We start from the raw sequence: 27435 nt of genomic DNA, 5'->3' as shown, positions 1-27435 counted from the left end.
GGAGGAGTAAAGTAAGGACAGCAAGCCTGAAAAACACGTTTCGCAAATGCTCCAATCCATTCGGCTTTTCTCCTCTCAGCAGCAGCCGCAGAAGCAGATCAGCAGGTCTCTGTTTCTCCTGAGTCCGCAGCATTCCTGTGTGAGCAATCCTCTCTGCTAAACATTGGAGTTTGTTTTTATAGCCTATGTGAGTTGGTTGCCACACAAGGGGGGGAAGAGAGAGGAAGAGAGAGTTTGGTTGGGCTTCTTTTTTTTTTTTTTTTTTAAGGGATGGATGCTGCTGCGGACAGAGACGCACCGGTGAGCCGGCTGGAGAGGAGCAGCCACACTGCCTTCATAGATAACAACACGCTGCATGTCTGGGGAGGTTTCCAGGTAAGAAAAAATGACGGTGTGAGTTTACCTGAGCAGGTGTATCCACGTCAACAGATAAACAAGCTTTTTTTTTTTTTTTTTTTTTTTTTAAATCCTCCTTTTACAGCCAAATTCATCGATTAGCTGCCAATTATTCAATTAAATGTCCAAATTATCTGATTCCAGCTTCTCAACTATGAATATTTTTTTCTTTTTTTAGTCTACTATGATTCAAATTGATTATATTTGGGTTGTGGATTGTTAAATGCTACTAATACACATTTTCAATTAGAGTAAAGGGTGATACTAAGCACAATGGGAGTTTGCCTGAGGCCCCGAAATCACCTAAATTTGACCCTGAAAAGAAGAAAGGAACAAGTTCAGCTTCTCAAGTGTGAATATTTTCTGGTTTGGTTAAGTTCTCTGTGACAGAAACTGAATATCTTTTGTGTTGAGAACAAAGAAAGATATTTGAGGATTTCACCTCAGGCTCTGGAAAATGATGGCAAGAACATTTTTTCACCACTTTCCAAGTACCAAGCAACTAATATTGATAAAAATGAAAGTTGCAGGGTCTACTTTGTCTGTTTCTCTTAACTGCAGAAAATTGACTGTTGGATCTTGTTGCATCTTAATTGTTGCTATGGTAACAAAATCCATCTACAGTTTTCACTACATCAGACTATTCTTAGGAGTAATTTATGATGATTTTCATGATTTTAAACTATCTTCTTGATTTTAATTGATCACTAGTTTGGTCCAAAGTCCAAAATAACATCTTCAAATGTCTTGTTTTGTCCACAATTCAAATGTATACAGTTTACAATCACAAAATCTGGGAATTTTGACTTTATTTTTCTTTTTTGGGGGGCATGATTTAGTGATTTTAGGCCCATCTTACTTTATTTTCACCCTTTTAACTGGTAATGTTGGTATTAGCAGATGTAGAAGAAGCACTTAAAACTTTTTCTGAGGTAAAACTTTTAATATCACACAATAAAATTACTGTAAAAAGTCCTGCATTTCAATTTTTACTTAATAGTGAAGAGTGACAGACGTATCAGCACTTAAATTCACTTAGCATTGGTTCAACATGGGGCTTAATTCTTATATAAAGCTGGATTGTTTTAATTTATAATATTTTATTGGTTATATCTTGCAAGTAAAATCTGAATCTCCAGTATACAGTTACACATATACAGTATTTAAATGCTTTTGATGGTCGTTTTGTATGTTATTTAGGTGTATAATGAGTTAGAGTAGTAACATAATTTAGTATTATCACATCTAAACATCATAATAAATCTATAGCTGTAGTTGTTTAAGTTGTCTAATGGTATAAAGTCCGCCTCTGTTTATGTTTCATACTCACTGTAGCAGTGTTTAAAGTGAAATTATGTCACTCTGTAGCCAAACAATGGTGGCATTCTGAGTTTCACTTGCAAGATAAAGTCAGAAATACACTTTTGTTTTTCATACATGACTTACAAAAACCCTTTATCTCCTCTTTTGTTTCCTCGGCAACAGGTAGTCGCTGGAGTTGATGTCATCCTGCCCAGCGATGAGATATGGCTCTGTGATTTAGACAGCGGGACATGGTGAGATATAGAAAACAGGCTGTTTTTTATCAGCTGAGATGAACACTGTGTTACCTTGACATGTAGGCCACGGACATGTACGCCTAGAGCATGTTTGATAAAGTTAACTCTTTAAAATAAAAGACAGTGATTAAAAAGAACTTGATAAAGAAATACGACTACAGTTAAAGGAAGGGGAACATTTTGTAGTTTCTTGTTCACTTCAGTTGAGAGTATTGAGAAAATATTTAACATTTAGAAGCATTCAGTTTGCTTTGTCCTCTCTTTTACATTGTGTGTGTGTGTGTGTGTGTGTCTCTGTGCGTCAGGGAGCGGAGGGAGATCACCGGTGACATCCCACCAGACTTATCAGGCTTCTGCGGCTCTCATCTGAACGGTACACTCTTCATCTTTGCAGGATGTGGCCCCCTCGGTTGGACCAACCAAGTGAGTAAAAAAAATCCTCGAGTTTGTTATCATTACATTAGAGTGACAAAGCTGAATTTATCATTATTATTCTTTTGAGATAGAAGGATTTTTAACTGAAGCTGTGATCCTGAATTTATAATCAAATTAAAGACGTTAGCTGGAAATGACAATTCAATTTCTAAGAGGTGAACCAAAATGAGGAAAAAAGGCAGTTTTAAGAAAGATAATGTTATTTGAAGCTACATGAATAAGAGTCACAACTTAAACACTTCCTGAAATACCTCCTGACTATTGAATAGATTGCTGTGAATTGTGTTCATTGGTTTAGAGCTACAGCAAATTAGCTGATAGATTAAACGTGGATTTGAATACACTGGTGTTTGAGAATTTACTGGTGTGAATATAATACTTCCCCCCAAATATCAAGAGCGAGTCTATACATCACAATCTGACCGTGTTTTTTTTTTTTTTTAATTTTTATTCAACTTCCACATATTGAACAATTAACCTGCAAGGCACAAAGGGAACGAAGATGAATCCTAGTAAACATGTTTTGAAAGTGAAGGCAGTGTTTGTTTTTTGTAAATTATTCAACCCTCAAGGTGTTGACCAAAAAAAGCAACAGATTATGAACAAACAGAACACTAAATATGACCTATGTCTTGATTATCTGGTCGTAATTCAGAGATGAATAAGAGACAGGATCAAACCAATGCATCCTTTTCTTCTCGAGGTCTCAATATGATTTTATAAAGGAAAGTCTAGAAAAAAGGATTTTCTGGTTTTTCTAATGCTTATTGTATGATTTTAAAAATGAAGCTTCTTTTCCTCTATAATCTTATTTGTCTTTGCTCTCTGCAGATGTTTACCGTCGACCTCAAAGAGCCAAACTGCTCGTGGAAGAAACTGACTGACACCAACGGAAGCACCCCGTCACCACGAGACAAACACTCCTGCTGGGTTCACAGAAACAGGTCAGTCCTTTCTGTGGAAGATCACATGACGAAACACAAACGGCCCATGAAGAAGAGCATGTCAACAACTGGAAACGAGCTCCACCTGAGTAATTTTAAAGGATCAGTGTGTAAGATATAGTGGCCTCTAGTGGTGAAGTTGCAAATTGCATCCAACTGAATACACTTCGCCTCTCTGTCCAAGTATGTAGGAGAAACTACGGTGCCTGTGAATCTTGTGAAAAATGCATAAGACCCTCTGTAGAGTCAGTGTTTGGTTTGTCTGTTCTGGGCTGCCGTAGAAACATGGCGGTCTCCGTGGAAGAGGACCCGCTCCCTTTGTAGATATAAAGGGCGAATTCTAGGGCAAAAAACACAGTGATTTTTGTGTTCACACTAATTAAAACATACTTATGAATATTATATTTCTGCAAAGTGTTGTTCCACTAGACTTTTAAAGCTTTTTTTTTTTTTGCCAATTTTGTATCTTAATTACACATTCACAGCTCTGCAGGATGAATGGCAGCCCTTTAAAACCCCAAAAATTGTCATGGAATTTCAGACTTTTTTTTTTTAAGAGATTAGAGCTGCAATAGAAAAACAATGTGGAACTATTCTGGTGATTGAGTTATTATTTAAAGGAAAAAGTGCTAAAACTCTGCGGTTCTGGCTTCTTAATGTGAATAATTTCTGGTTTCTTTAGTTTTTCTATGATAATAAAATTAATATCTTGACATTTTAGGTTACGTATCAGGCTTTGGGAAACAGTGATTGACATTTTTCCACCACTTTCTGACACTTTATAGACCAAAAGACTAATCAACATATCAAGAAAGTAGATCAACAGATGAGTTGATAATGGAAAAAAATCCTTAGTTGCAGCCATAGATCTTCTCCTCTTCACTGATTTTTCTTAGTGCTTTATATTAAAGTTGTGTATAGTTTCATGTGTAAATTGACGGTGAGAGTATTTTGTTCCTTTTTCCACAGATTAATCTACTTCGGTGGATATGGATGTAAGACCATGGGGGAGGTACGAAACACAGGGTCGTCAAATTTCGTCGTCGAAGAGATGTCCTGGGTAAATAATGATCGTAATGCAGCACAGCAGCGTATTTTAGGAAGCAGAATAACCTCATAAATGTGACAAATATCTAAGAAACCTGTTTCCTTTTATCGTCTTATGAGTATCTTTTTGAGCAAAATCAACCAAACAATGTCACTCATTGGTTTTAGTCTGTAAGCTATAATAACATCTTGTTTTGATACTTTAATCTTTCCATTCAGGCCACAATTGGAAACACGTTATTTAGGTTCTGGGGTTGGAACAACGAAGTCCACGTTTATGACATTCATACATCTACGTGGAGCACTCCAGAGACTCAGGTGAGTAGAGCAACATGATGAGGCTTTACTATTCTAGGTGCTATTTGCAGCAGAGCTTTAAGCTAAATGCTAATGTCAATGCTCAGTGTGACAATTGGTGTGTTCCATTTGTACTCGGATGTCGGGGTTTCTGATATCCCAGTTGGAAATTTCAATGGGAATGCCCCCTGAAGTCAGGTTTTTTTGACTTGGAAGGCCCCAACCTCAAAATCTAAGATGGCTGTCCCATGCATCAACAGTGTGAAAGTTGTTGTAATATCCTGTTTTTATTTGCACTTCTGTCTACTTACCACTTCTGTTATTTGTGCCTCATTAAATCAGTCCTACACACAGCACCGTCCAACTTCTATCTGAGGGCGTATGCTAGTAGAAAACAGCAAAATGTGCCGCTTTCAATACACAACCTGGCTAGAATGGGGTTTTCTGACTTCTTGACCTGGAATGATTCAAGCTTGAGTGTCACGTCATTCCCATCTCCAACTTAAATGGAATGCAGCAAATGCTAACATGCTAATATGAAACAGGTCATATTAGCTAAGAACTAAACTAAGCACAGCTGAGGCTAACAGAAGTCGTCGGTTTGCAGGTGTTTTGGTTTTTAAAATATTGAAAAAACACAATTTTATATGTGGAGGTGGTGCTACTAGAAAAGTCAAGTTATAACCAAAGAGAGTAGCATTCATCCTCTGGAGATCATGAATGTCAGTACAAACTTTCATGGCAATCCATCCTGTAATTGAAATATTTTCATGTGGAACCAAACTGGTGGATCGACCGATACATTGACTTTGTCAGCCCTGGAGCCTTAATGCAGGTGCAGGTAAAATATGACCTGAGACTCTTCATATGATGACTGCATGAGTGTTTTTTTGTTGTTTTTGACCAGGGTCCTGCTCCTCCTCCCAGAGGCTGCCACGCCAGCACCCTCCTGGGGAACAAAGGTTACATCTCCGGTGGCGGGGTGAGCTAACCTCTGCACATGTTCAGAAATAGGTGGACACTCCGCCTGTTTGTCATGTTTTGACCTGCATAGTTTTCAATTAAGGGAAATCTTACCGTTGCATACAGTCACGTTTTAGACAATAGTGTGCTTCCATATTTGAAGCAATAGTTTTGGGAAAGCCTTTTCCTGTTTTAATATTCTGTTCCTGTTGTGACGCGACAAAGCCCCCTCCCTCCTCCCATGCACAAAGCCAGGTTTCTAAAGACATGCTTTTCTTTGAATTTGGTGAGGAAGAACGTCACAGTCACATCCAACACCTCTGAGATGAACTTTAGCACAGATTGTCAGCACGGCTGTATCGTTCAACATCAGTGGCTGACCTTACAAATATTCCCATGAAGAAGTGATATCATAGAAAGCTTCTCCAGAATAATAATACGCCAATACTTTTGACAATTTAGTGCCTTTTTATAAAGTGGTAGCAGTCTACTCTACTTATTTGCTTATTGGACGACTGATTTTGTTTTTCAGGAAAATGCTGAGCTAGACTTGTTCTGCTTAGACCTGGAAACTTGGACCTGGACTAAATTGTAAAACTTTCTTTACTCTGTCTCACACACACACACATCATATCCAGCAGCTGTGTTTCATTTCTTTTTAATTACTAACTGCATTGATCTCTCCACCAGCGAGACCCCCGCTTCCTGTACACCTCTGGGACGCTCCATGCACACCATGACGTCCATATCTGATCACTCACTCTTCATATATGGAGGTCTGGGCACAGACGGGAACACTCTGAGTAAGTCTAAGTGCTTTATTTCTAGATTTAATCATATGCCTTTTATGAACAGTGCACACAATTTTAAAATATATCTTGAATGCATGTCTAAAAATAAATATCATCATTGCTCAGTTGTGAGATTTCCCAAAGTGTGTTCATCTGTATTTTATCACAAACCTCTTTTCTTCTAGATGACGCTTGGCAGTTTAACACGCTCAAGAAAGAGTGGACCAAGATGATACACCCACACAAGGACAAGCCCAGGTAGTTCATTTGACTTTTGAAGTATAATTAGATGATTATACAGTGTCACGGCTCTTGTCAATCAGATGTATTTGTCTTTTTAATGTCTGTCTCTATTGTGTATGAAGCTACAATCACAGCTTGCTTTGTACTGTTCTTGTAAATCTGTTTACCTCCCGCAGGGTGTGTCACTCCGCCTGTCTGGGAAGTGACAATGATGTTGTTGTATTTGGGGGAAGCAGCAGCTTCTGCATCCGCATGGACTCGGTACGTGATGAGAGAACTTGTTTTGCAAAGTCATTTTTATCAGATTTTCTGCTGTTGCTTAATATTTCAAAATAAAGTAGATTTTATTTATAGCTCCGCTGCATTGCCTTTTTCAGTGAGTAAAATGTGCAGGATAATCCCCTCATTCCTTCTGCTAATGCTAATTAAAGCTACGTAAATGTCAAGTGAGCTAATTATAGACCAGTGATTCAGTGAAACGGTTGCATTAAGAAAGCTTAAGTGGTTTAAGGACTCAAAGTGTGACGTGCACTAGTGCTGCAATGTGACGATTTTACACAAGAACACAACAAATAAGAGACCTTATTACTGCTGGACATAAACAAGAGCTCATAGATGCCTTGCAGCTTTGTGAGGCTGGACTGTACAACAACAACTGAGACTGACGAGATTGTCATTAAATTGAAAGTATTTGATCACAAACTGAAGTATTGGACACATTTTGACCTCATGATGGCGCCAGATGTTCTGTTGGACCCAAGTGGATTAGAGTTAAGGTTATTTTCACTCATTTTTTGCTATTTTCAAACCACAACAAGCCCTAAAAATAACTTTTCCGATCATTTTTAAAAGGATAAAACTTTAAATGTAGAAAAAGACACCCAAATTTCATCAATCATCTTTCTGATTACAGTCTATCCTCTTTCCAAATTTTGCTGGTACCAACTCCTTAAATATGATGATATTGTTTTCTATGAAGTCTGTGCTGGTAGACTGAATATATTTGGGTTTTAGACTGTCAGCTTGAGCTGTAAGAATATATAAAGGACATTTTCCCATTATTTTAAGACATTTTATAGACAAAATGACTATTCAATCAATTAAAATGACACGTAAATGTATCAATAATGAAAATAAGTTGCAGCCCTAGAACAAACACAAATGAATAAACACACACACATAAATACACACAAGTACACTCAGTTTTGGTATTACAAAAAAGGTACAGCTATACTACTTGTCTGTAAATGTAAATATGATAAATTGAAGCTAAAATCAAAATTACACATCTACAGTATGTCTATCTATCAAAATAACCCTAACTCTAATCCACTTGGGTCCAACAGAACATCTGGCGCCATCATGAGGTCATCACTTTTTGCTATTTTCAACCCACGACAAGGCCTAAAAATAACTTTTCCTATCATTTTAAAAGGATAAAACTTTTAAATGTAGAAAAAAACACCCAAATTTCTTCATTTATCTTTGTGATTACAGTCTATCCTCTTCTCAATCCTCTTTCTCATCAGGTGGCTGTTATGAGAGCTCCATCGCAGGATCACTGCAAAGACGTGTTCATGTTTCAGACTCAGCCGTACTCCCTCTTCAGGTACGATGAATAATATCAAACTGTCAGCTCTGAATTCCTGTTTTGTGACGTTTTAGCTTTAGTGAGGAACAGAGTTGCTATTGTACCGTCTGTTGTGTTACTTGTTGTTCACATGGATTTCTAGTTTCCCACTATGTGCTTTATCTACACCGGCAGTATGATTTACGTGTTTTGTGCATTTCACATGATTAAGCAACTTTCACAAAGTCCACAGAGACTCTTTAAACACTCGCTACTATTTATACTCTCCTCTGGCTCTGAGCCGCACAGCTCCCCATTGGGCCAGTGTGACAACAGAGGACGTGCTGTTATGCTAATGAGCTTTACTTTGTTGTTATGTTTGGACGGGGTCAAAAGCTGCAGCGTGTTTATGTGAAATAGTCAGAATTTAAGTTGAGATGAAAATGTTGAAGTTGGATTTAGTTCAGTGACAGAAGACTTGATGATAAAAGAGTCCAGTTTCTGACCAGCTGATGAAGTTTGGTACATTTTTGTTTTGATAACTTTTTTTTGAGCTCAGTTAAATTCTCCTCATCCTATAATGTTAGTGTGAATGTGATCTCCCATTAGCAATAGTAAGATAATCAAGGTTACATTTAGAGCTGCAATGATTCATCAATCAATTAATCTGCAACTATGAATTAGTCTTTTTAAATTATTGTTCAAGCACAAACGCCAAAAAAAAAAAAAGTTTCAAAAAAAGTTTTAAAATGTGAGAATTTGCTGCTTTTCCATAACAGTAACTTGAGATATTTTGGGGTTTAGGAGAGTTTATCCAAGACATATGAAAACATCAGTTTATGCTCTAAGATTCTTCAGTTTTCTGATGTTTCAACAACCAAGTGATTTTAATTTGTGTTGAGCCTCAGTTACGTTTTTGGCTTTGGAAAAATGCTTTATAAATAGAGTGTAGCCTTTTTTTTTTTTTTTCTTAAAGCACCAAATCACAACAAAAGTTCTCAAGTCACTTTTCACATAGAGCAGGACTAGACTGTACTCTTGAGTTTAATTGAATTGAATTTAAAGACATCGAACATTCATGTATGAGCAAGTACTTGGCAACAGCTGCTTTGACCGATTTTTTTAAAATGTGCTTATTCACTTTAGAAACTTCAGAAATAGAAGTAGTTTTTGGGGCTGAATGTTTTTTCTTTTCTCTCCAGACTATGCGAGGACTTCATAGGAGGAAACCCGGAGCTGTTGGGGAAACAGCTGGACTGGCTGCCGTCTAAACTGCGGCACAAAGTTGACAAGAGAGTGGCCTTTTTCTCCGCTTTGACGAGCGTTCCCACAGCTTAAAGAGGACTCATGTGTTTTTAAAAAGTGATTCTGAGCCACTCATTTATTACAACCCCAACCCCCACGCCCCCCCCCCCCCTTTTTTTGTGTTGGGAATATGTTAATGTCTTTATAAGGATTTAAAAAAAACATGGTGCTAAAGCTTAATTTTAACTTAAAACATGATTTGTAAATAAAGTTTTTTTCGGTCTTATTTTAAACAACTATTTTGTGATCAGTTACACTTTTACTCCATGTAGTGATTTTGATGATGTGCAATCTGTTTTTTTGAATAAAGATATTGTTGTATTCAGCACTGTGGTGTTTTTATTATTTCCACTAAGCATGAGTGCAGTAGGAGCCAATCAATCATATTTGGTGAATAAAAAAACCCCAAAACAATTATGTGCAGTTAAATATCAAACTTTTATTTAATCAAATGAGTTAAATGATTTGTCTCTTTTCTTACTATAATATAATAGTTTTATGGGCTTTACAAGCAGAGTTCTTCGGTTGCAGACATTAAACAGTGACTGGATACTAAACTCAGGGCTGCCAACAGAAAGCATTACCTGAGAAAGACAAATTAAAGTGTGTTAAGTAGATTTATGTGTAATTAAATATAATGTAGCTTTATTTGTTACCTTTGCTGGCTTTTTGAATGCATTTCCTCCGTCTTGCTCTCTTATGAGTTTCTATGACACATATATACGTTTCAGTACCTTCAGTATTATTCTTCCCACTTAAGACTTCTATCACTTTCTAATTTACTTATTTTAGTAGCTTCTGACAAGCAGAACCAGGCAGGGATGTTTTTTTTTTTTTTTTTTTTAAACCCTCCTGTTGTCCTCGAGTGAAGGAAGGGAGGTAGAAGGAAATGAGGGGGAAAGGAGGAAGGAAGGGAGGACGGAAGAAGGAGGGAAGGAAGGGAGGAAGGAAGGAAGGACAGGAGGGAGGAACAAAGGGAAGAAGGAAGGGAGGAAAGAGAGAGGAAGGAAAGAAAGAGAGGAGGGAGGGAGGAAGGACAGATGGAAGGAAGGAAAGAAGGAACAGTCAAAACAGACAGGGTCAATTTGACCCGGGAGGACGACAGGAAGGTTAAATAGCTTTTGTTTTTAGTTTGCAGAAGGTTAAATTATAGAAGAAGCTTTATTGTAGTTGGTGACAGCTGTTTGCTTTCACACAGGTCGGACGTAGTTGGCAGGAAGCATCCCCCGCTGCCCCGTGCGCTGGTTGCATCCGAACACCCATCCCTCGTCTATCGGCTCCACATCCAAGATCAGATCGCCCTCCTGCAGAGAGACTTCATCTCCCTCTGCCGCTGTGTAGCTGTACAGGGCCTGGAAACGCCTCTGAGTGAGTGGAGACACACACACACACACACACAGGAAACACAAATTCAGTGGCACGTAATATAAAAAGCATGTTGTAATTCACAGATTCATTTACATTGAATTTCTCTACTGGATGCATAAACACACTCATGAAACATATACACTCACAGAGCTCTTTATAAGGAACACCTGTGCAATGTTTATTACTGAGGTCAGAGTGAGTGGTGGCGGTGTACATTTAATTTAAACATTAACCACTTAACACACGCCCCTGTTTTTTATGCTGTTAGCCTAAACGACATGCCCAAGTTGTGAGCAGCACAGATCCCACATAGTTTGAGACTCAGAGATGTGTCTGGTATCATTGGAAAGGAAACACTCTCAGGATTCTTGTAAAATGTGTCTGTGTGATTCTGTGACTTACTGACAAAGAGTGGCAGAGGTTACAATGATGGGGTTGTTTACTCGCCCATAGGTTTGCCTTTACAATGACATGTGTACAGACATTCAGGGACCTCTCAGCGGGATATAGACACAATGAGGCCACAGCCACAGGTCTTGGCTTCATGCAGTCCAAATTTGGAGTCAAAAGACCAAAAGATGAATTTTTCAGAATTATTTTTCAACAGGTATGTCCATGCGTTTTCCTCAGGTCCTTTTTGGAGACTCCAAATGGACACTTGGTTACCAAAGCTGTATAACCGCAATCAAACACCTACAACTTCACATCCCCTTTGCCTACAATCAAAATCTTGGTCTCTAATGAAAGCTGACGCCATATTATTATTATTATTATTATTATTATTATTATTATTATTACATATAACCATATTTTTTTGTTTGGACATATCTATCTATCTATCTGTTTATTTTGGTATAAGTTATATGTTAAGTTGAAGAAGAACCAACCGTGTACCAAAATGCCGTGTGCGTAATGATATATGGTTCAACTCTTTTACGCACAGGGCGCACGCCGGTTACGCTTGGAGTTTGTTTATGGACAGTCAAACTTAATAGCTTAGTGTCATACACCGTTGGAAACCTCTGACTATTGGCTAAAAGGTTATCAACTTCATTTCACCGAATATTTCCATAGGCTGGAACAGCAGTCAATCAAAGCCATGTCGTCATTGTTGTCGGTCACATGTCCTCATTGGCTTTGGAGACATGTACTGCCTAATCCTAAACACCGATTGGCTTGTGTGTGGTGTCGTCAGAAGCAGAAGAGGCTCACGGTCGTAAACATCTAGTCACGTGTACTCTGAGATGGACGTGCAGGTCAGGAAATGACGTAAACGGACCATATGTGGTTTGTTATTTGTGTTATTACGTTACGTGTTGGACTAAATACATGTTGACATATTGAGGAAAGTATTTCGGTTTTATGGAAACGGATTTCATATTTTACAAGAATGGATATTTGGCGAGCTGTACAGAAAGTGCTGAGTCATAAGATGAACGTTGTGGATAAAGGGAAGACTTTGAAGGTATGTAGGCATTATAGCTTTTCTTACTTAGCTCAGGGGCTAGCCGAGCTAATCGCTAATACTATTACGGCTGTGAGCAACCATATAAGTCGTGAGTGGTCTTGAATGAATCGGGAGAATCTAAGATTTCCAACAATGTACGGCATGAATATATATGTTTAAGGGTTGGTGTTTAAAACATTCAGAAGAACTTGTGGCTACCTCCTAACATCCGTCCCGTCCCGTTGACGGAACAGCGTGCGATAAGTGGTTAAAACATGTTCATAATATTTTGTCCACCCCACTAACACACATGAGGGTGCACCAACAACACCCAGTAGTCAAAATATCACCTTTATGACAATGTCAACAAAAACTGATAATGTGGCAGAGCTGATGTGTGTATATATTTAAATATAATGTTGTTTTCTATGAAGTCTGTGCAGGTAAACTGAATATCTTTGGGTTTTAGACTGTCAGCTTGAGCTGTAAGAATATATAAAGGACATTTTCCCATTATTTTTTGACATTTTATAGACAAAACGACTATTCAATCAATTAAAAAAATGTATCAATAATAAAAATAATGGTAAGTTGCAGCCCTAGAATAAACACAAATGAATAAACACACACACATATATACACAAGTACACTCACAGTTTTGGTATTACAAAAAGGTAAAGCTATACTACTTGTCTGTAAATGTACAAAAAAAATGACAAAAAAATAAATAAATTGAGGCCAAAATGAAAATTACACATCTACAGTCTATCTATCAATCAGGAAGCCTAACAACACTAAACACAACCAAATATGGCCAATAATTTGTGTTACCAGTTTAAGAGCAGTACACCTCTGCCTAAAACCAAGAAACATAAAGAAATGAACCTTTAAGTTTGGTGTTTAAAAACCCAAAATCAGCGTCCACCTCTCTAATTAACGCTCTTTTAATTTTAATTTTAATGGGAAGCTTTCTCAGAAGAGTTGAGGCTGTTATAGCTGCAGATTAATGCTTATGTTTGTTGTTGTTTTTTTAAAAATTAGGCATTTAACAATCTCACATGACTGTCCATATAGTTTTTTAAATATATAGTTTATCAGTCTTACCCCTCCACTGGGCGGTGCTGCAACAGGAGGGCGAATTTGACCGGCTGGCTGATTGTATTGTACAGCGTTGGGTGGTTGATCTTCATAGTCTGCAAACAAAAACATGCACATAAATATATATCTATTAGGATAAATACTGTAATTTTCGAGGAATGTGTCTGTGTGAGATATGTGTGGCGATAAGGATGTGACTTACTTCTATTTTCAGGAGGAGGTGCATCACTTCGAACCTTGCTCTTCTCAAACTCTTCATGGTACTTAATCTGCACACACATATTTTAAAGAAAACCACATGAGGGCGCTACTTCCCCAAATTTGACTCCCTAAACAGGTTTTCTCTCTCTCTCTCCTCACCATTTTAGGAGGTGCTGAGAGCTGATGAGGACTGATATATATCTCAGGTACAAAAAACAAGTTAGAGACCAAAGCTCTGACAGCTGAAGTCCTTGTACATGTTTTAAAGGAGCACTCCGCTGATTTTACACAACAGAAAGCCTGTGGTGTGGGGTTTGAACGAGGGCATTTAGGAGGCAGGAGGGGTCTAAAAGGGGGGTTAAAAATTATATAAAGTTACATTACAGGAAATTCATGACAGTGTTTCTGCCTGGATCTTGTGCTAAATCACTAAAGTGCTCCTTTAAATTTTTTTAAATAGAAAATACATACATGAGACCAAAAGTTGTAAGATTTCTTTAACAATCAAATATGTAATGTATCTGCCTCCTTCAATTTGATAATCATCCAATAAATAGCTAAAATAAAGGTTTTTTCATTCACTTCTTGAGTACTACATGAGTATTTATGATTAGAATAATTACACAGGCTGAGCTTGTTTACAGCTTTTTATGCCATTCACTGTCATGTGTGAAACTTTTTCCATTGTGAATTTGTACTCATGTTTTTCTCCTATAGCCACATTCATTCATATTTATTTATTTATCTAATTATACTCCTCATAATAGCTTTTTCTCCTCCTGGTTTAAAACAGAACATGCTGTTTTGGCACTTATATATATTATATTGACACAATTGCTGTTCAAATATTCTTAAAACCAAATTGCATTGCTTTCCATTCTCTTACACTCATTACACTTCTTGTACTCTGCTTTTCATTGAAATAATACTTGAGCTGCTTGAGCTGCTTGTGCATAGTCAGCCCAGCAGGGGAGGGGGCACACATACAGGGAGGAGGAGGAGGAGGAGGAGGAGGAAGAGAAGGAGGAGGAGGACACATGCACTGTAAATTTAACCAAAAGCTCTCAACTGTTAGAGGCTAGAAGAGGAAAAAGGATGTCGATTAAGAGAAGAGAAACAGCAGCAGCCCCCCTTGTGTGCCGTTGTCCTCAACAGACCCCAGGAGGAGCAAACAGAAAAGAGGACTCGGTGGGAAAAAGAGAGGAGGAGAGAGACAGAGAGGGACTAAAAAAAGGCAAAACCAAGAAACCAAAATGAGGGAAAGAAGAAATAAAGAAAGAAAATAGCAAGGAAAAAAATAAGCTAGATTTTGCCCTTTTGACATGCAGCTTATCACCCGTCATTCCTTTCTGCTACTGTGCTCTCATGAGAGAAAAAAGGGAAAGTTTCAATGTGTGTATGTGTGTGTGTGTGTGTGTGTGTGTGTGTGTGTGTGTGTGTGTGTGTGTGTGTGTTTTAGTGTGGTATGCATGTGTGTACCAGTGTGTGTGTGTGTGTGTGTGTAGTAGAGAGCGGATGTTCACTTTGTGTCCACAGCTGAGAGACTTTGACCATATAGGGCATCTGCTCCTCAGCGGACGGAGAGAAATGTCTGAAATGTGCTTCTGCAGGCTCATACTCTTGACATCCCTCCTCGATGCCGCCGCCGCTGCCGCCTGCAGCAGTTTGTTCTCTCTCCGCTAGCTCGTTTCACAGCTTTGCGTGCCGTGAAAGTCTGCAGATTTTTTTTTTTTTTTCTTTCTGCACGAATCTGAGATCTTTGTTATTGCTCCATGATGTTTTTTCCTGTTGTGTGTTAGGAAACGGTAATGGCTCATTTCATATCATTAGACCTGCTGCTTGTTTTTGTCATTCACAGATAAAAAAAAAAAAAGCTCCATCAGTTTTGGAGTATTTTACAACTTCAAGATGTTTCAGTTTATATTAATGAGGAGTGTCTTTTATCAGCAGAAATTAGTGGGAAATTTAGCAAGTAAAAGGAAAGAAGTGAGGATGTAGTATCACTAAACTGATGAATTGCTGTGTCCTCTGGGTTTTTACTGTTGGAGGCAGTGAAAGACTCATTTTAAAGGAGACATATGCTTTTTTTTTAGGTTTTGTATTATTTGTATACGGTTACTATACTGCATCTAATCAATGCAGTGTCTGATATCTACGTTAAACATGCTAAAAGTTTAAAAATGTAAGCTGAATGCATCCTTTCATTTCAATTTCACTTTCGTTTTCTTTCTACCTTGCAGCTATCATCAGCTCGTCACGCATGCCCATAAACGGTCATCCATTTCAGCCTAATACTACTAATAATAGTAATATGATAACTTTATTTATATAACACTCTTTAAAACGTTACACAATCAAGATTTATAAATGAATCAATCATGATACATTTTAAAAAACTATAAGACCTTTGTATGTATGGTTGCCTTCCATGTGTTGTTTGCGTCGTCCGCTCTCATATTTCAGCTCAGACACATAGACTGTATAAAAGAAATGGACGTAACATCCGTGACGTCACCCATTGGTTTGTGGACTGCTGCTCGGAAGCCAATAGTTTTGGATCTAGATAGCACCATCTTGAAAATTTCAGGTGCATGCTGGGAAAAATAAAACACGGATTCTACTTATATGGGCATGAGGCGGAGCCATGGGCAGAGCGGGGAGGTTGCTATGGTTATGAGGGCTGGATCTCGAGGACCATCAACCTGTCAATCAGGATGTAGCCATGCCCTAATGCATACCCTGCTTTATCGTCAAATATAAAATCAGGGAGGCCAAAATGTCCCAAATGAACATCATACTGCATTGAAGAAGGCTTTAAACTAGCGATTGAGACCATAAACACATTTTGAAAACGTTTACTGAGGTTAGAAATCAAGTGAGAAGTTGGTGAATTCTCCATTGACTTGTATAGAGACGGTCGCCCCCTGGTGGCCTTTTTATAGAATGCAGTTCTAAGTTACTTCTGCGTTGGCCTGATTTCAGAGGACCAGAACTCCCCACCTGGCTCAGACATGACAGCTGTGGACATTTCGAGTTAAGAACGAGAAAATATAATGAAAAGCAATGAAAAGCTTCTGAGAATTGGCCAATCAGAGCAGAGTGGGCTCATCAGGAGGGCGGCCTTAAAGAGACAGGAGCTATTTCAGACAGAAGCTGAACTGAGGGGCTGCATGAAGAGCCAGTATAAGAAAAATTCATGCAAAGATATTCGAGTAGAGCATCAGATTAAAAATATAGACCTATAAATGTGCATATGTCCGCTTTAAGATGTATTTAGTGTATTTTTTGTGTTGTGTTTGTCAGAGGGATGAGACTTACGTTACTGATCTGGTCTTGCGTCTTCTTCACTCTCTGCATCTCCGGAGTGTCGACCACCACACTGAAACCTTTCCCCTTGCTCTTTTCAAAGTCCTCCTTGTAAAGAGCCTGAAATGTACAATTCATTCAAATGTCAAAAAACTAACATCAATTATATTTAAAAAGGAATAGTTTGACATTTTTTGGGGGAAATTCACTTTATTGAGTTAGATGAGAAGATCGATTGCACTAGCGTATCAGATGTGTCCATTAAATATGAAGCCGCTACTTAGCTTAGCTTAGCGTAAAATAGCTAGCCTGGCTCCATCCAAGTGCACCAAACTCTACCTAATAGCACCTCTTATGCTAACTAATTAACACTTTACATCTAATTTGTTTAATCTGCACAAAAATTGAAGTGTAAAAAACAGCTTTCATTAGCTTTAAAGGTGCCTGTCTTTGTGCTACGCTACGCTAAGCTAATCAACAACTGGCTGCAGCTTCATATTTCAACAAACAGATACAAGAGCGGTAAATATCTTCTGATCTCTTTTTGAGGCACATAAATGTCAAACTATTCCTTTAAAATTGCCGACAAAGACACAACAGGAGGGAAGTGTCATTAGATTAGTTATATCTTAATTTCATGCATGTTTTTTTTTCTTCACTTTTGAGGAAAATGGGTTAATTAAACGAGTAACAAGCTGCATTCACGGCATATCATGAGACCAGCTGAATGACATGTTGTTGTTAGTCGGGTAAAAAATGTACGTTACTTATATTTTTAAGTTATAATTTCCACTCTGACATTGACTCTCAGCCTTTTTTGCTTTAGGCTGCTCAATATGAATATACTCTTCTGAATTCTGGGAAGAGACATAGACTTCCTTCGATACAAACATTCCTTTGTTCCTGTATCAATCAAAAGCTTCTTAACAGCCAGAAATAAATGCATGTGATGGTTTTGTGTATGGAAATGAAATTGTGTATTTGTGACTCCAGATAGTGTGCGGATGTATGCGAGTGAGTGTCTGTGATGGAGTGCTGGGATGTGTGAATCTATATTTATGATGGAATGAATGTTTTGGTAGGTTGCCATGGTGATGTGGAGATGGTGATGTGATGCGAATGCTTGTGTGAATGCTTTGGTGGAGGGTTGGGGGGGGGGGGGGGTGTGTGGATGTATATTTATGGCGTTACTGTATGCATATAGGATCGTCCAAGTCAGTCTGTGTTTGTTCCACCACTGTCTTTTTACTTTTTACCTGTACGTTTGTATTGCATGTTGTTGTTTTTTTTATTGTATGTCAATTATGTGCTGCAACTTTTTTCCCTGTCTCCAAGACAAATTTCTCCCTGGTGGAGACCAATAAAAGTAACCTAACCTAAACTAATATGACGTAAGGCCTACTTGCAATTCAATTAAAAACCTACATGTTACATAAATTGCGAGCAGTTCAATTAATCTGTGGTAAATGCAATACTTTTTTTCACAAGGAAAACTACAGATTCAAGAAATACCTCAAAAAATGAACGTAATTTGGAGTAGTATAATCTTAATTTTTCTTATTTGCTTGCAGCTCATGATTCCTTATGTGAGTCTGGACCCGAAAGTCGGCCATCTCTGCACCTAAAAGCTCTTTTTTTTGTCATTAGTCAGTCAGCAACATTAAATTTGACATAACCTGAATGCAGCATCAGATCTAAAACACTTAGGAATGATATGAGACTCACAATGTTACATGGGAAGTGCATGCAGACACATATACACATACACAGGTAGAGGTTGGAAAGACATGATATAATGAATCTTTTATGATATGACTGTTATGATTTGAAACATGAATGAAGAAACGGAGGTTCGGTGTTAGATTTTGGGTTTTTTTGACGGTCGGCGGGTTTTCGGAGGCGAGCCGGACATACGTGACTGATCTGGTCCTGGGTCTTCTTCACTCTCTGCATCTCTGGAGTGTCGGCCACCACGCTGAAACCTTTCCCCTTGCTCTTTTCAAAGTCCTCCTTATAGAGCGCCTGAGAATTGTCATTTCACCAGGATTTAAGGAAACTCTCTTTAAACTTTTACCGCTCGTTTGAAATAAGACAAAAAAAAAAGGATTTAAGAAAGATGCTTAAGGATTGCCTTTTTTCTTTTTAAATCATCAAAACTATAAGGTTAGATGTCATCTGGTTGCATGCACACTTTTACTAAATCTGTACATTAACACATATATATATATTAGACTTAACTCAAATCTGTCTGATTCCCTTGTTTAGGAAGATTAGGCCTCGGGAAAACACTTTGTTGAAACTGAACAAGCTAAATGTTTATTTGAAAGTAAATCACAGATTGCCACACACACACACACACATACACACACACACACACACACATACACACACACACACACACACACACACATACACACACACACACACACACACACATACACACAAATGAGTCACATTCTTGCTATGAGGAATATGCCGTCTCAGTGAGGGAGCCCGACTGCCGAGACTTTTATGGTTATAAACAATGAACTGGGTTGGTTGGATGAGATGAGAGGAAAGGACAGAGAGAGAGAGAGAGAGAGAGACAGAGACAGAGACAGAGAGAGAGAGAGAGAGAGAGAGAGAGAGAGAGAGAGAGAGAGAGAGAGACAGAGAGGAGGAAACAGCCTTTGGGTGTAAATTTGATCATGATGTTATCATAACAGTCATGTAATTCAATAACAATGTTATGTTATATGATTGTTTAAAATGGTTTTAACCAAAAATGGAACCAGTCTCGCTTAGTTTTTGTGGTTACATCAGGTGCTTGTTTCAGACCTTTACTGTAGAGTCAATAAAAGCTGCTTAAAGTCATTAAAATATCACTTATTTTAACGTTTTTACATTGTGTTTCATGACAAACACTGGATTCGTTTGTGGTTCCAACTACATATTTTGCTAATGATGAACAGGAAGTGTGTTTTCTTTGTGCATGTTCGCAGATAAACACAGAAAAATAGTTGAAAACAGTTTGGAAATACTCTTTTTTTCTTTCTTGCAGAGAGTTAGACTCAAAGATCTGCACTGCTCTCATATCTGTCCATTAAACACGAACACAGCCAGCAGCTGTTTGCTCTCTCACAAGCTGGATGTAATATTCTTCATATTACTTCCACATGTAATCCTCTCCGATTTTGGCGCAGTGAGAACAAATGTCAAATGAGTCAGTTTGAGACGGCAGGAATTTGTTTGGAAAGCTGCATTCGATTATATCCTTTATTTATTTAAAAAAATGTTAGACACTGATTTGCTTCTTGGCCAAGAGTTAGATGATCAGTTACCATTTATTAAGCGTATGTAAATGTACGCTAAATATAAAGCTAAAACCAGCAGCGGGTTAGCTTAGCTTAGCCTGGCTTTGATCATATGTAACAAAAACACCTTTCCAAAACCTATTAAGCTAAAAAAAAGTGTTTAATTTGTGGGAAAACAAAATCTAGAAACTAGGGGGTAGCTCTGCAGGACTAGGCCTATTTTTCTTGGCTGGTTGCTCTGATAAACCAATCAGTGTTATAACAGGAGTAATCAATGCCAACATGTGAGCTCTTATCTTCAGTTTTATCAGTTATTAATCTCTACTTCTTTTATGAACAATTAATCATCCAAAAACTTAACATTCTTTGTCAAACGTGAAACATAATTTGGACTATTTAAAAAAAAAAAGAATAGTTCAATATTTTGACCCAGGAGGAAAACGTGAAATTATATTGAAATGGTTTCAAAACAGTATCATGACTTAAATTTGACATCTACCAGTCAATGATAATCCATAAGAAAATCATAATTTTCTTCTAATCTAAAATTTAGCTAAAATAATTCTCAATTTCTGCCTTTTTAGCTCAAAAATTAGGTATACTTGCATTTAAATGAGGCTTCTTGACCATAATTTCCAAAAATATGTGTAAAACCTGTAGTAAGTTGCTAAAAAATAGCTAACACATAACTTATACCTTATGCTTTATAACAATCAAACCAGACCAGAGGACAGAAGGAGGGTTAATTGCATCCTTCCTCATACTTAGATGAGAAAATTGATTCCACTCTGATGTCTGTGTGTTAAAAAAGGAGCTCTAGCAGCTGCTGCTTAGCTTAGCATAGCATAAAGACTGGAAGCGAAGGCAAACAGCTAGCCTGACCCTTTCCAAAAGTTAAAAAAATATGGCTACCAGCGCCTTTAAAGCTGACTGATTCATGATGCTGTACTCTTGTTTGTTTCATCTGTAAACTAACAGAAATGTAAACATGACATTTTTTTGGTTTTAGGGGGCGTTTAGGCAGTTTATCCATCTGCCCCGGTACTAATCTGCAGTCCATGCAGCACATATGAGACTTCTAGGTTGGTAGTTTCTCTATATTTAACAGGTACAGATTGCTATGCTTATAAAAACTTTGAATTTTCTGCACAAATTATTATCTTTTGACTTTAATAGCATTTGATTTTAAGTCGATAAACGCAGCCTTAAAATGACAGGCGAAGGTAATTTTAGCCTCCAAATGCTAAGTGACAAGGGGATCCTTAAACATTATTACAAACTGAAAGGATAATCTATTTAATTTAATTTTGCTCGACTTGGAGGACTAACCCCTTTGATCAGGTTAGAACAGTGTGATTAAGCTTAAGAAGCTTAAATATAGTGACACAGTGAAGGTAACCAGGGAGACTGAGATGAACCAGCACCTCACACGCTAAAGAGAGAGGCAAAAGAAACTAGTTCTAACCCTCCTGTTGTCCTCAGGTCAAGGAAGGAAGGGCGGAAGGAAGGGAGGGAGGGAGGGAGGGAGGAAGGAAGGTAGGGAGAAAGGAAGGGAGGAAGGAAGGAAGGAAAGAAGTAAGGAAGGAGGGAGGGAGTAAGAAAAAGAGCAAGGAGGAAGGGAGGGAGCAAAGGAGGAAGGGAGGGGAGGGAGGAAGGAAGTAAGGAGAGAAGGAGGGAAGGAAGGAAAGAAGGGAAGGAGGGAGGGAAGGAAGGGAGCGAGGAAGGGAGGGAGGAAAGGAGGAAGGAAGAAAGGGAGGGAGGAAGGAAAAGAGTAAGAAGGAAGGAAGGAAAGGAACCAAGGAAAGATGGAAGGAAGTGAGGAAAGAAGTATGGAAGGAAGGGAAGAACAAAATTAAAGAAAGAGGAAGGAAGGAAGGAAGGAAGGAAGGAAGGAAGGAACAGTCAAAACAGACGGGGTCAATTTGACCCGGGATGACGACAGGAAGGTTAATCTTAAAAAATAGTTTGCAATTTCCAATTTATGGTCAAGAAACTTAGAATAAAAGATTTCCCTTGTGTTCATTTTAAAAAGACTCAAATCTTCACACACAAGTTAATCTTTAGTCTCATTTGATTGAATCATCGTCGTGTCCTGCTGAGACAGATAAGAGAGGTGAGCGAAGGAGACGGTGACAGACGGAAACATACACAGAAACGTAATGACGTAATGTGATTAGGAGCCGTACCTCAGTAAAAACCAGAGAGACTGAGCAGGAATGAGAGAGAGAGAGAGAGAGAGAGAGAGAGAAAGAGAGAGAGTGAGAGTTAGAGAGAGTGAGAGTCAGAGAGAGAGAGAGAGAGAGAGAGAGAGAGAGAGAGAGACAGAAAGAGAGAGAGAGAGAGGAGACGGATCTCCGGAGTGTCTGACCTGGCTATTGAGCATGGTCTGTTGTTTGAGACGCAGGTTCTCGGGGGTGTCGGTCACTATGGTGAAGGAGGTTTTGGGGTAATGCCTGCAAGAAAACACAAAAGAAGAACAATATTAGAAAAAATAGTGATTTACACTTAACTTAAAGCCTGATGTTTATCATTTAAAGCAACATCTGATCTTATTTGAGGTCAAAAGAATGTAGATTATTAATCATGATACACTGCAATCAAAAGTATTTCGTTATTGTAAAATAAAGGAAATAAAAATGGAGTTCGACCGATAATTATAAGCCAATATTGGCCCATCCCAGATATATCGTTATTCGAAATGTGCCAATATATTTTTTATATTTTATATTTATAAGATAAAGGAAGCACTTTATGTATATTTGATATTTTTTCTTAATTCAAGTTTAATTTTATATATTTTTTTGTTCTATTTGTGTTTTTCCTATTATGTAATTATTTATAATAATTTTAATTTAATTTAATTTCAGCGCATTGATCATTTCTGTCAGTAAAATAAAACAAATTAATAATAATAAAATGTATATAAAGAAAAAAAAGTTAGTGTTAAACTGTAAAATATTTTGCATCCATTACATACCTTTGTTACAAGTGTTTAATATTTAAAGGATCATTGCAAATAATAAAATAAAATGTCTGAATATTGACATTTACTCCCTAATATCGGTATTGGCATCAGCCCGTACAGTCCAGTATCAGTCGGCTGAATTTTATTTATTTTTTTATGCTCATTTGTAAATATTTTGGTAATAATGACCCTGTTGACCCCCAGTATCCCTTTTTTTTTTTTTTAGTCACGTGACAATTTAAAATCACAACCTTCTGGACTCTTTTATTATCACTCTTGTTGAGCTCTTTAGTTTCTATTTTTTATCCTTATTTTATCAAAAAGTTTAAATTTGATCTGATATTTTTATTTTAACAAAGATTATCACAGATTTGTTTTAGATTTCAGTTATACTTGGATATAACACTTAAGTTTTATGAATTATGGTTTTCTGCAGAGCACCTGAAGGCAGCAGGCACCATAATAACCTTATAAGTAGTATTTTAGATGATTCCTACAACTAGAGAAATAAAACTCTAGAGATGCAAAGTAGTGGGTATATTTAAAGATTTTTTGAGTATGAATATATTCTTCTTTGGGGTAGTGGTTTCAAATCGTCATGTGATAATCTAATAATTCAAATCTTTGTATTTTTCCCCTTTATTTAATTATTATGAGGAGTATTTCTTCCACTACAAACTTATTATATAGGTTTATTTTTCAATCTTGGGATGTGTGGCTGTCTTATAATTAACCAACTGGAATTGAAGTATTGATTAATTATCTGATGATGCAATCAGTTTTGATCATTAAAACATGACTTATCTGCAAATAAATGAGAATAAAATACAAATAACGATCTTTTTGGACTGGGATATGTCTGACTTCTTTAATTTACACACAAAAGCAAATTTAGAGTGTTTTCCTATTCTTTCATATTTCATTATTTACTATTTTTAAGTATCTAGCACCCAGTATTCATGGTATTATCATGAGTTAAACCTGTTATATATTATTTTTTTATGCAATTAAAAAAAGCAAACTCTCAGATCACATGATTTCAGTCAGTCTGTTCACACTTTCTTTTTCCATCACTTTTACACATTGCAGCTCCCACTGACCATCTGTTTGCCTCCACTGCTTTCAGAAATGAATGTCTACTTCCTGTCGTTTCCAAAGAATGAAAACTTTTGCTTCTTCTTGCAGTTAAATGACAAGAATATCACGAATACGAAAGAAATGTTTAAATGTGATCTCCAGAATGTTTTAACCTTCCTTGTTGGCAGCCTGGATGTCACGGACGCTGCTATTTAATAGTTCAAAAAATGCTTTCATATGAATTAGATTTGAGGTATGTAGTCATTGAATCATCGGGATGATCAGCGACACTCACATACTGCAGTAAGGTCTCTTCTCAAAGCCTTTGTAGTTGTTCATGCTCAGGGCCATCTTGCATACCTCACAGCTGAAACAACCTTTGTGCCAGTACTAAAGAGAAAGAGAGAGAGAGAGACAGAGACATTGAGAGAGAGAGAGAGAGAGAGAGAGAGAGAGAGAGAGAGAGAGACAGGGGAGAGAGAGACAGAGAGAGACAGAGACAGAGAGAGGGAGAGAGAGAGAGAGAGAGAGAGAGAGAGAGAGAGAGAGAGAGAGGGAGACAGAGACAGAGAGGGAGACAGAGAGAGAGAGAGACAGGGGAGAGAGACAGAGACAGAGAGAGAGAGAGAGAGACAGAGAGAGAGAGAGACAGAGCGAGAGAGAGAGAGACAGAGAGAGAGAGACAGAGAGAGAGAGAGAGAGAGAGAGAGACAGAGAGGGAGAGAGAGAGAGAGAGAGAGAGACAGAGAGAGAGAGAGAGGGGGGGGGGGGGGGAGAAAAAAATGTCAGTATGACTTCTTAATTACAACAAAATGAAGTTCTATCCATCAAAATAAAAACATCCTGACAGGCCTGTTTGTTCAGACATGCAGATGATGATGACTTCAGTGCAACTACAATAGTGGGAAAATGTCCTTTACTAGCTCTACATGAGAGTACAGCTGTGCTCGTGGTCAGTTTTTCCCATCTCCGCACTTGAACAAATGCCAGTAAGAGGCTGTTAGGAGTGAATGACACGCCATCATGTGAATGAATATTGTACATTCAGACACATACTAAAAACATGTGGTGCATTCACTGTAACACAGCTTAGACAGTGATCTGTTTACATGATTATTCAATTGGGTTAAAGGTCCAAAAATATGTTTGGTTGCCATCTAGGGTCAACATAGTGTCCCAAAAATAAAAAGAGGGGCCATAGCAATGCAAATTAATGCACATTTCATAACATGATTGTCTAAAAGTGAGTAATATTTGAACAATTTTCTATTAATTGTGCATAAAAATTAGTTTCCTATGTGGTTTACTATGTGTGATATTTGTGATACATTCAAAGACTCAGATAAAAATCAGAATGTTTTAAAGACACAAGTAATCCAGCTCTATTTATAAGGTTATTTTGCCTTGATTTGGTCATTAAGTTGATTAAATTAACCCAAGCTGTTGCTGTAATCGGAGCTTTGACTTTATCTGTTTATAGTCACATTATCAGAGTAGATCTTAACAAGCTGATAATGAGGGACACACACACAGACACACACACACACACACACACACACACACACACACACACACACACACACACACACACTAACTTTTGTACTTATTTTTTGAGGTGTGTGGCTGATGTTTATCCACCGGATGTGGTTTATTCTTCTAGCCACATAATGACCCAGATCATTTCATATAGAGGTAAAGCATCAAAGCATCATCATGGTGTATGGCACTATTTCATAAAATGTGCAGATAAAGTATGCACCTTTATGAAAAATAAAAAACACATTGTTGATATTGAAGTATCATCAGATAACAGAGTCTGCCCATCTTGTAATGAGCATCTTTGTTCTTTTTAAAGCATTTTGACAACTTCTAAACTATTTATTTTAATCCTATTTGCTGATTTGCAAGTTAAAAGTAGAGAAAAAGATCTCAAATGAGAGTTATTTCTTTAAAAAGAAGAATGCTATGGACAATTTATAAGCTCATACCTTCTAAAAATAGGTATAACATTCAAATTTGAAACTTTTCCCATAGGAATATGATTATATAGTGTATATATTGGAGGCTATTATTTGTGTAATTTTGGAATAGTACATGGTGATATCTGTTGAGTGAGTGGGCTCAAAGTTTTATCACCTTACCTTATCAAGGCAGTTTATTTTTTCTGTTGGGTAAACTGGTTTGCTGCATCTTCCACAGGGCGGGTTCATGATGGCGCAGGGACTCCTCACACCCCAAAAAACAAAACAAAAACTCACTGATCCAGTCCAAAAAAAAAAAAAGATAGTAAATTCAGAACCACAATCACAGCACCACTGACATCAGCCGACCTCTTCTTCGCCTGCAGGCATTTCAATTAATATACAGAGGCGACCTAAAGGCGAGGAGGAGTCAAGCTGCAGCACGAAACCCTGACGGTGCATTCATGAAACGTAGGATATATAAAGTTTAACTTGTTTTGTGTGGACACTAAGTTACTAGACAGACGTGTAAATTGCATGCAGATTATATAAACCAGTAGATTTGTATTACATGTTTCGTTACATTCATGTAGAGCACTATACTGCAACTTTGAATGCTTAAAATAATCCAGAATAAATATTTGAGCAAAAATCGCTCATTCTTATTGATATACGGGGGTAAATGTAAGTTCTGCCTATTTTTTATTACTCATATAGAGCTTGTAAAAATAATCTACATCAAAGACGTCTACTTTTGAGTTTTGAGATGTCTTAGGCTACTCATCCCAGAGAAATTTACAATTTCCGTGTTTTCTGTTGAGTACTTGAATGCAGCGTCAAATGCATTAACGCGAATCAGTAATAACCTTATAAGGAGTAGCAAGTTACACTGAATATATCAGATTTAAAAACAGCAAAAGTAACTTTACCATAATATAAAACGTACACTGATACATTTAGGATGGGCTCTTTCGACACATATGGCAACAAAACTCTAATTTTCATTAAAACACTGTTAAGAAAAATGAAAGTAAAACAGAAAAGGAGGTGAAAACAGTTTCAACACATTATTTCATGAGAATGGATTAAAAAATGAATACACCTTGATGTAAACAGAACAAATAGTGTGTTGTAAAGGTTTGATGACCATAAATGAGGCATCAGTATGT

The 27435-nt window shown here is 37.5% G+C and overlaps 2 protein-coding genes across 2 annotated transcripts; one reads left to right on the top strand and one right to left on the bottom strand.

The window, feature by feature from the left end:
* The first annotated feature begins 270 nt into the window (after positions 1-270).
* LOC128381911 (kelch domain-containing protein 1-like) lies at positions 271-9583 on the top strand. Its single transcript, XM_053341949.1, has 13 exons — positions 271-375; positions 1882-1952; positions 2261-2378; positions 3222-3334; positions 4304-4394; positions 4601-4699; positions 5586-5660; positions 6174-6232; positions 6332-6444; positions 6618-6690; positions 6852-6936; positions 8205-8284; positions 9448-9583. The coding sequence occupies exons 1-13, from the start codon at positions 271-273 to the stop codon at positions 9581-9583; spliced, it is 1218 nt and encodes a 405-aa protein (XP_053197924.1).
* Positions 9584-10660: 1077 nt separating this feature from the next.
* LOC128381912 (LIM zinc-binding domain-containing Nebulette-like) lies at positions 10661-26626 on the bottom strand. The gene is made up of 8 exons (XM_053341950.1): positions 26447-26626; positions 24601-24695; positions 22632-22716; positions 18885-18992; positions 16983-17090; positions 13666-13732; positions 13470-13558; positions 10661-10914 (listed from the first exon to the last, which is right to left on the bottom strand). Exons 1-8 carry the CDS (start codon positions 26513-26515, stop codon positions 10741-10743), a joined length of 795 nt encoding a protein of 264 aa, XP_053197925.1. The 5' UTR covers positions 26516-26626; the 3' UTR covers positions 10661-10740.
* Between the last annotated feature and the right edge of the window lie 809 nt (positions 26627-27435).

This window comes from Scomber japonicus, chromosome 20 (genome assembly GCF_027409825.1).
Source record: "Scomber japonicus isolate fScoJap1 chromosome 20, fScoJap1.pri, whole genome shotgun sequence".
NCBI lineage: Eukaryota > Metazoa > Chordata > Actinopteri > Scombriformes > Scombridae > Scomber > Scomber japonicus.
This window is presented reverse-complemented; position numbering and strand designations above follow the sequence as displayed.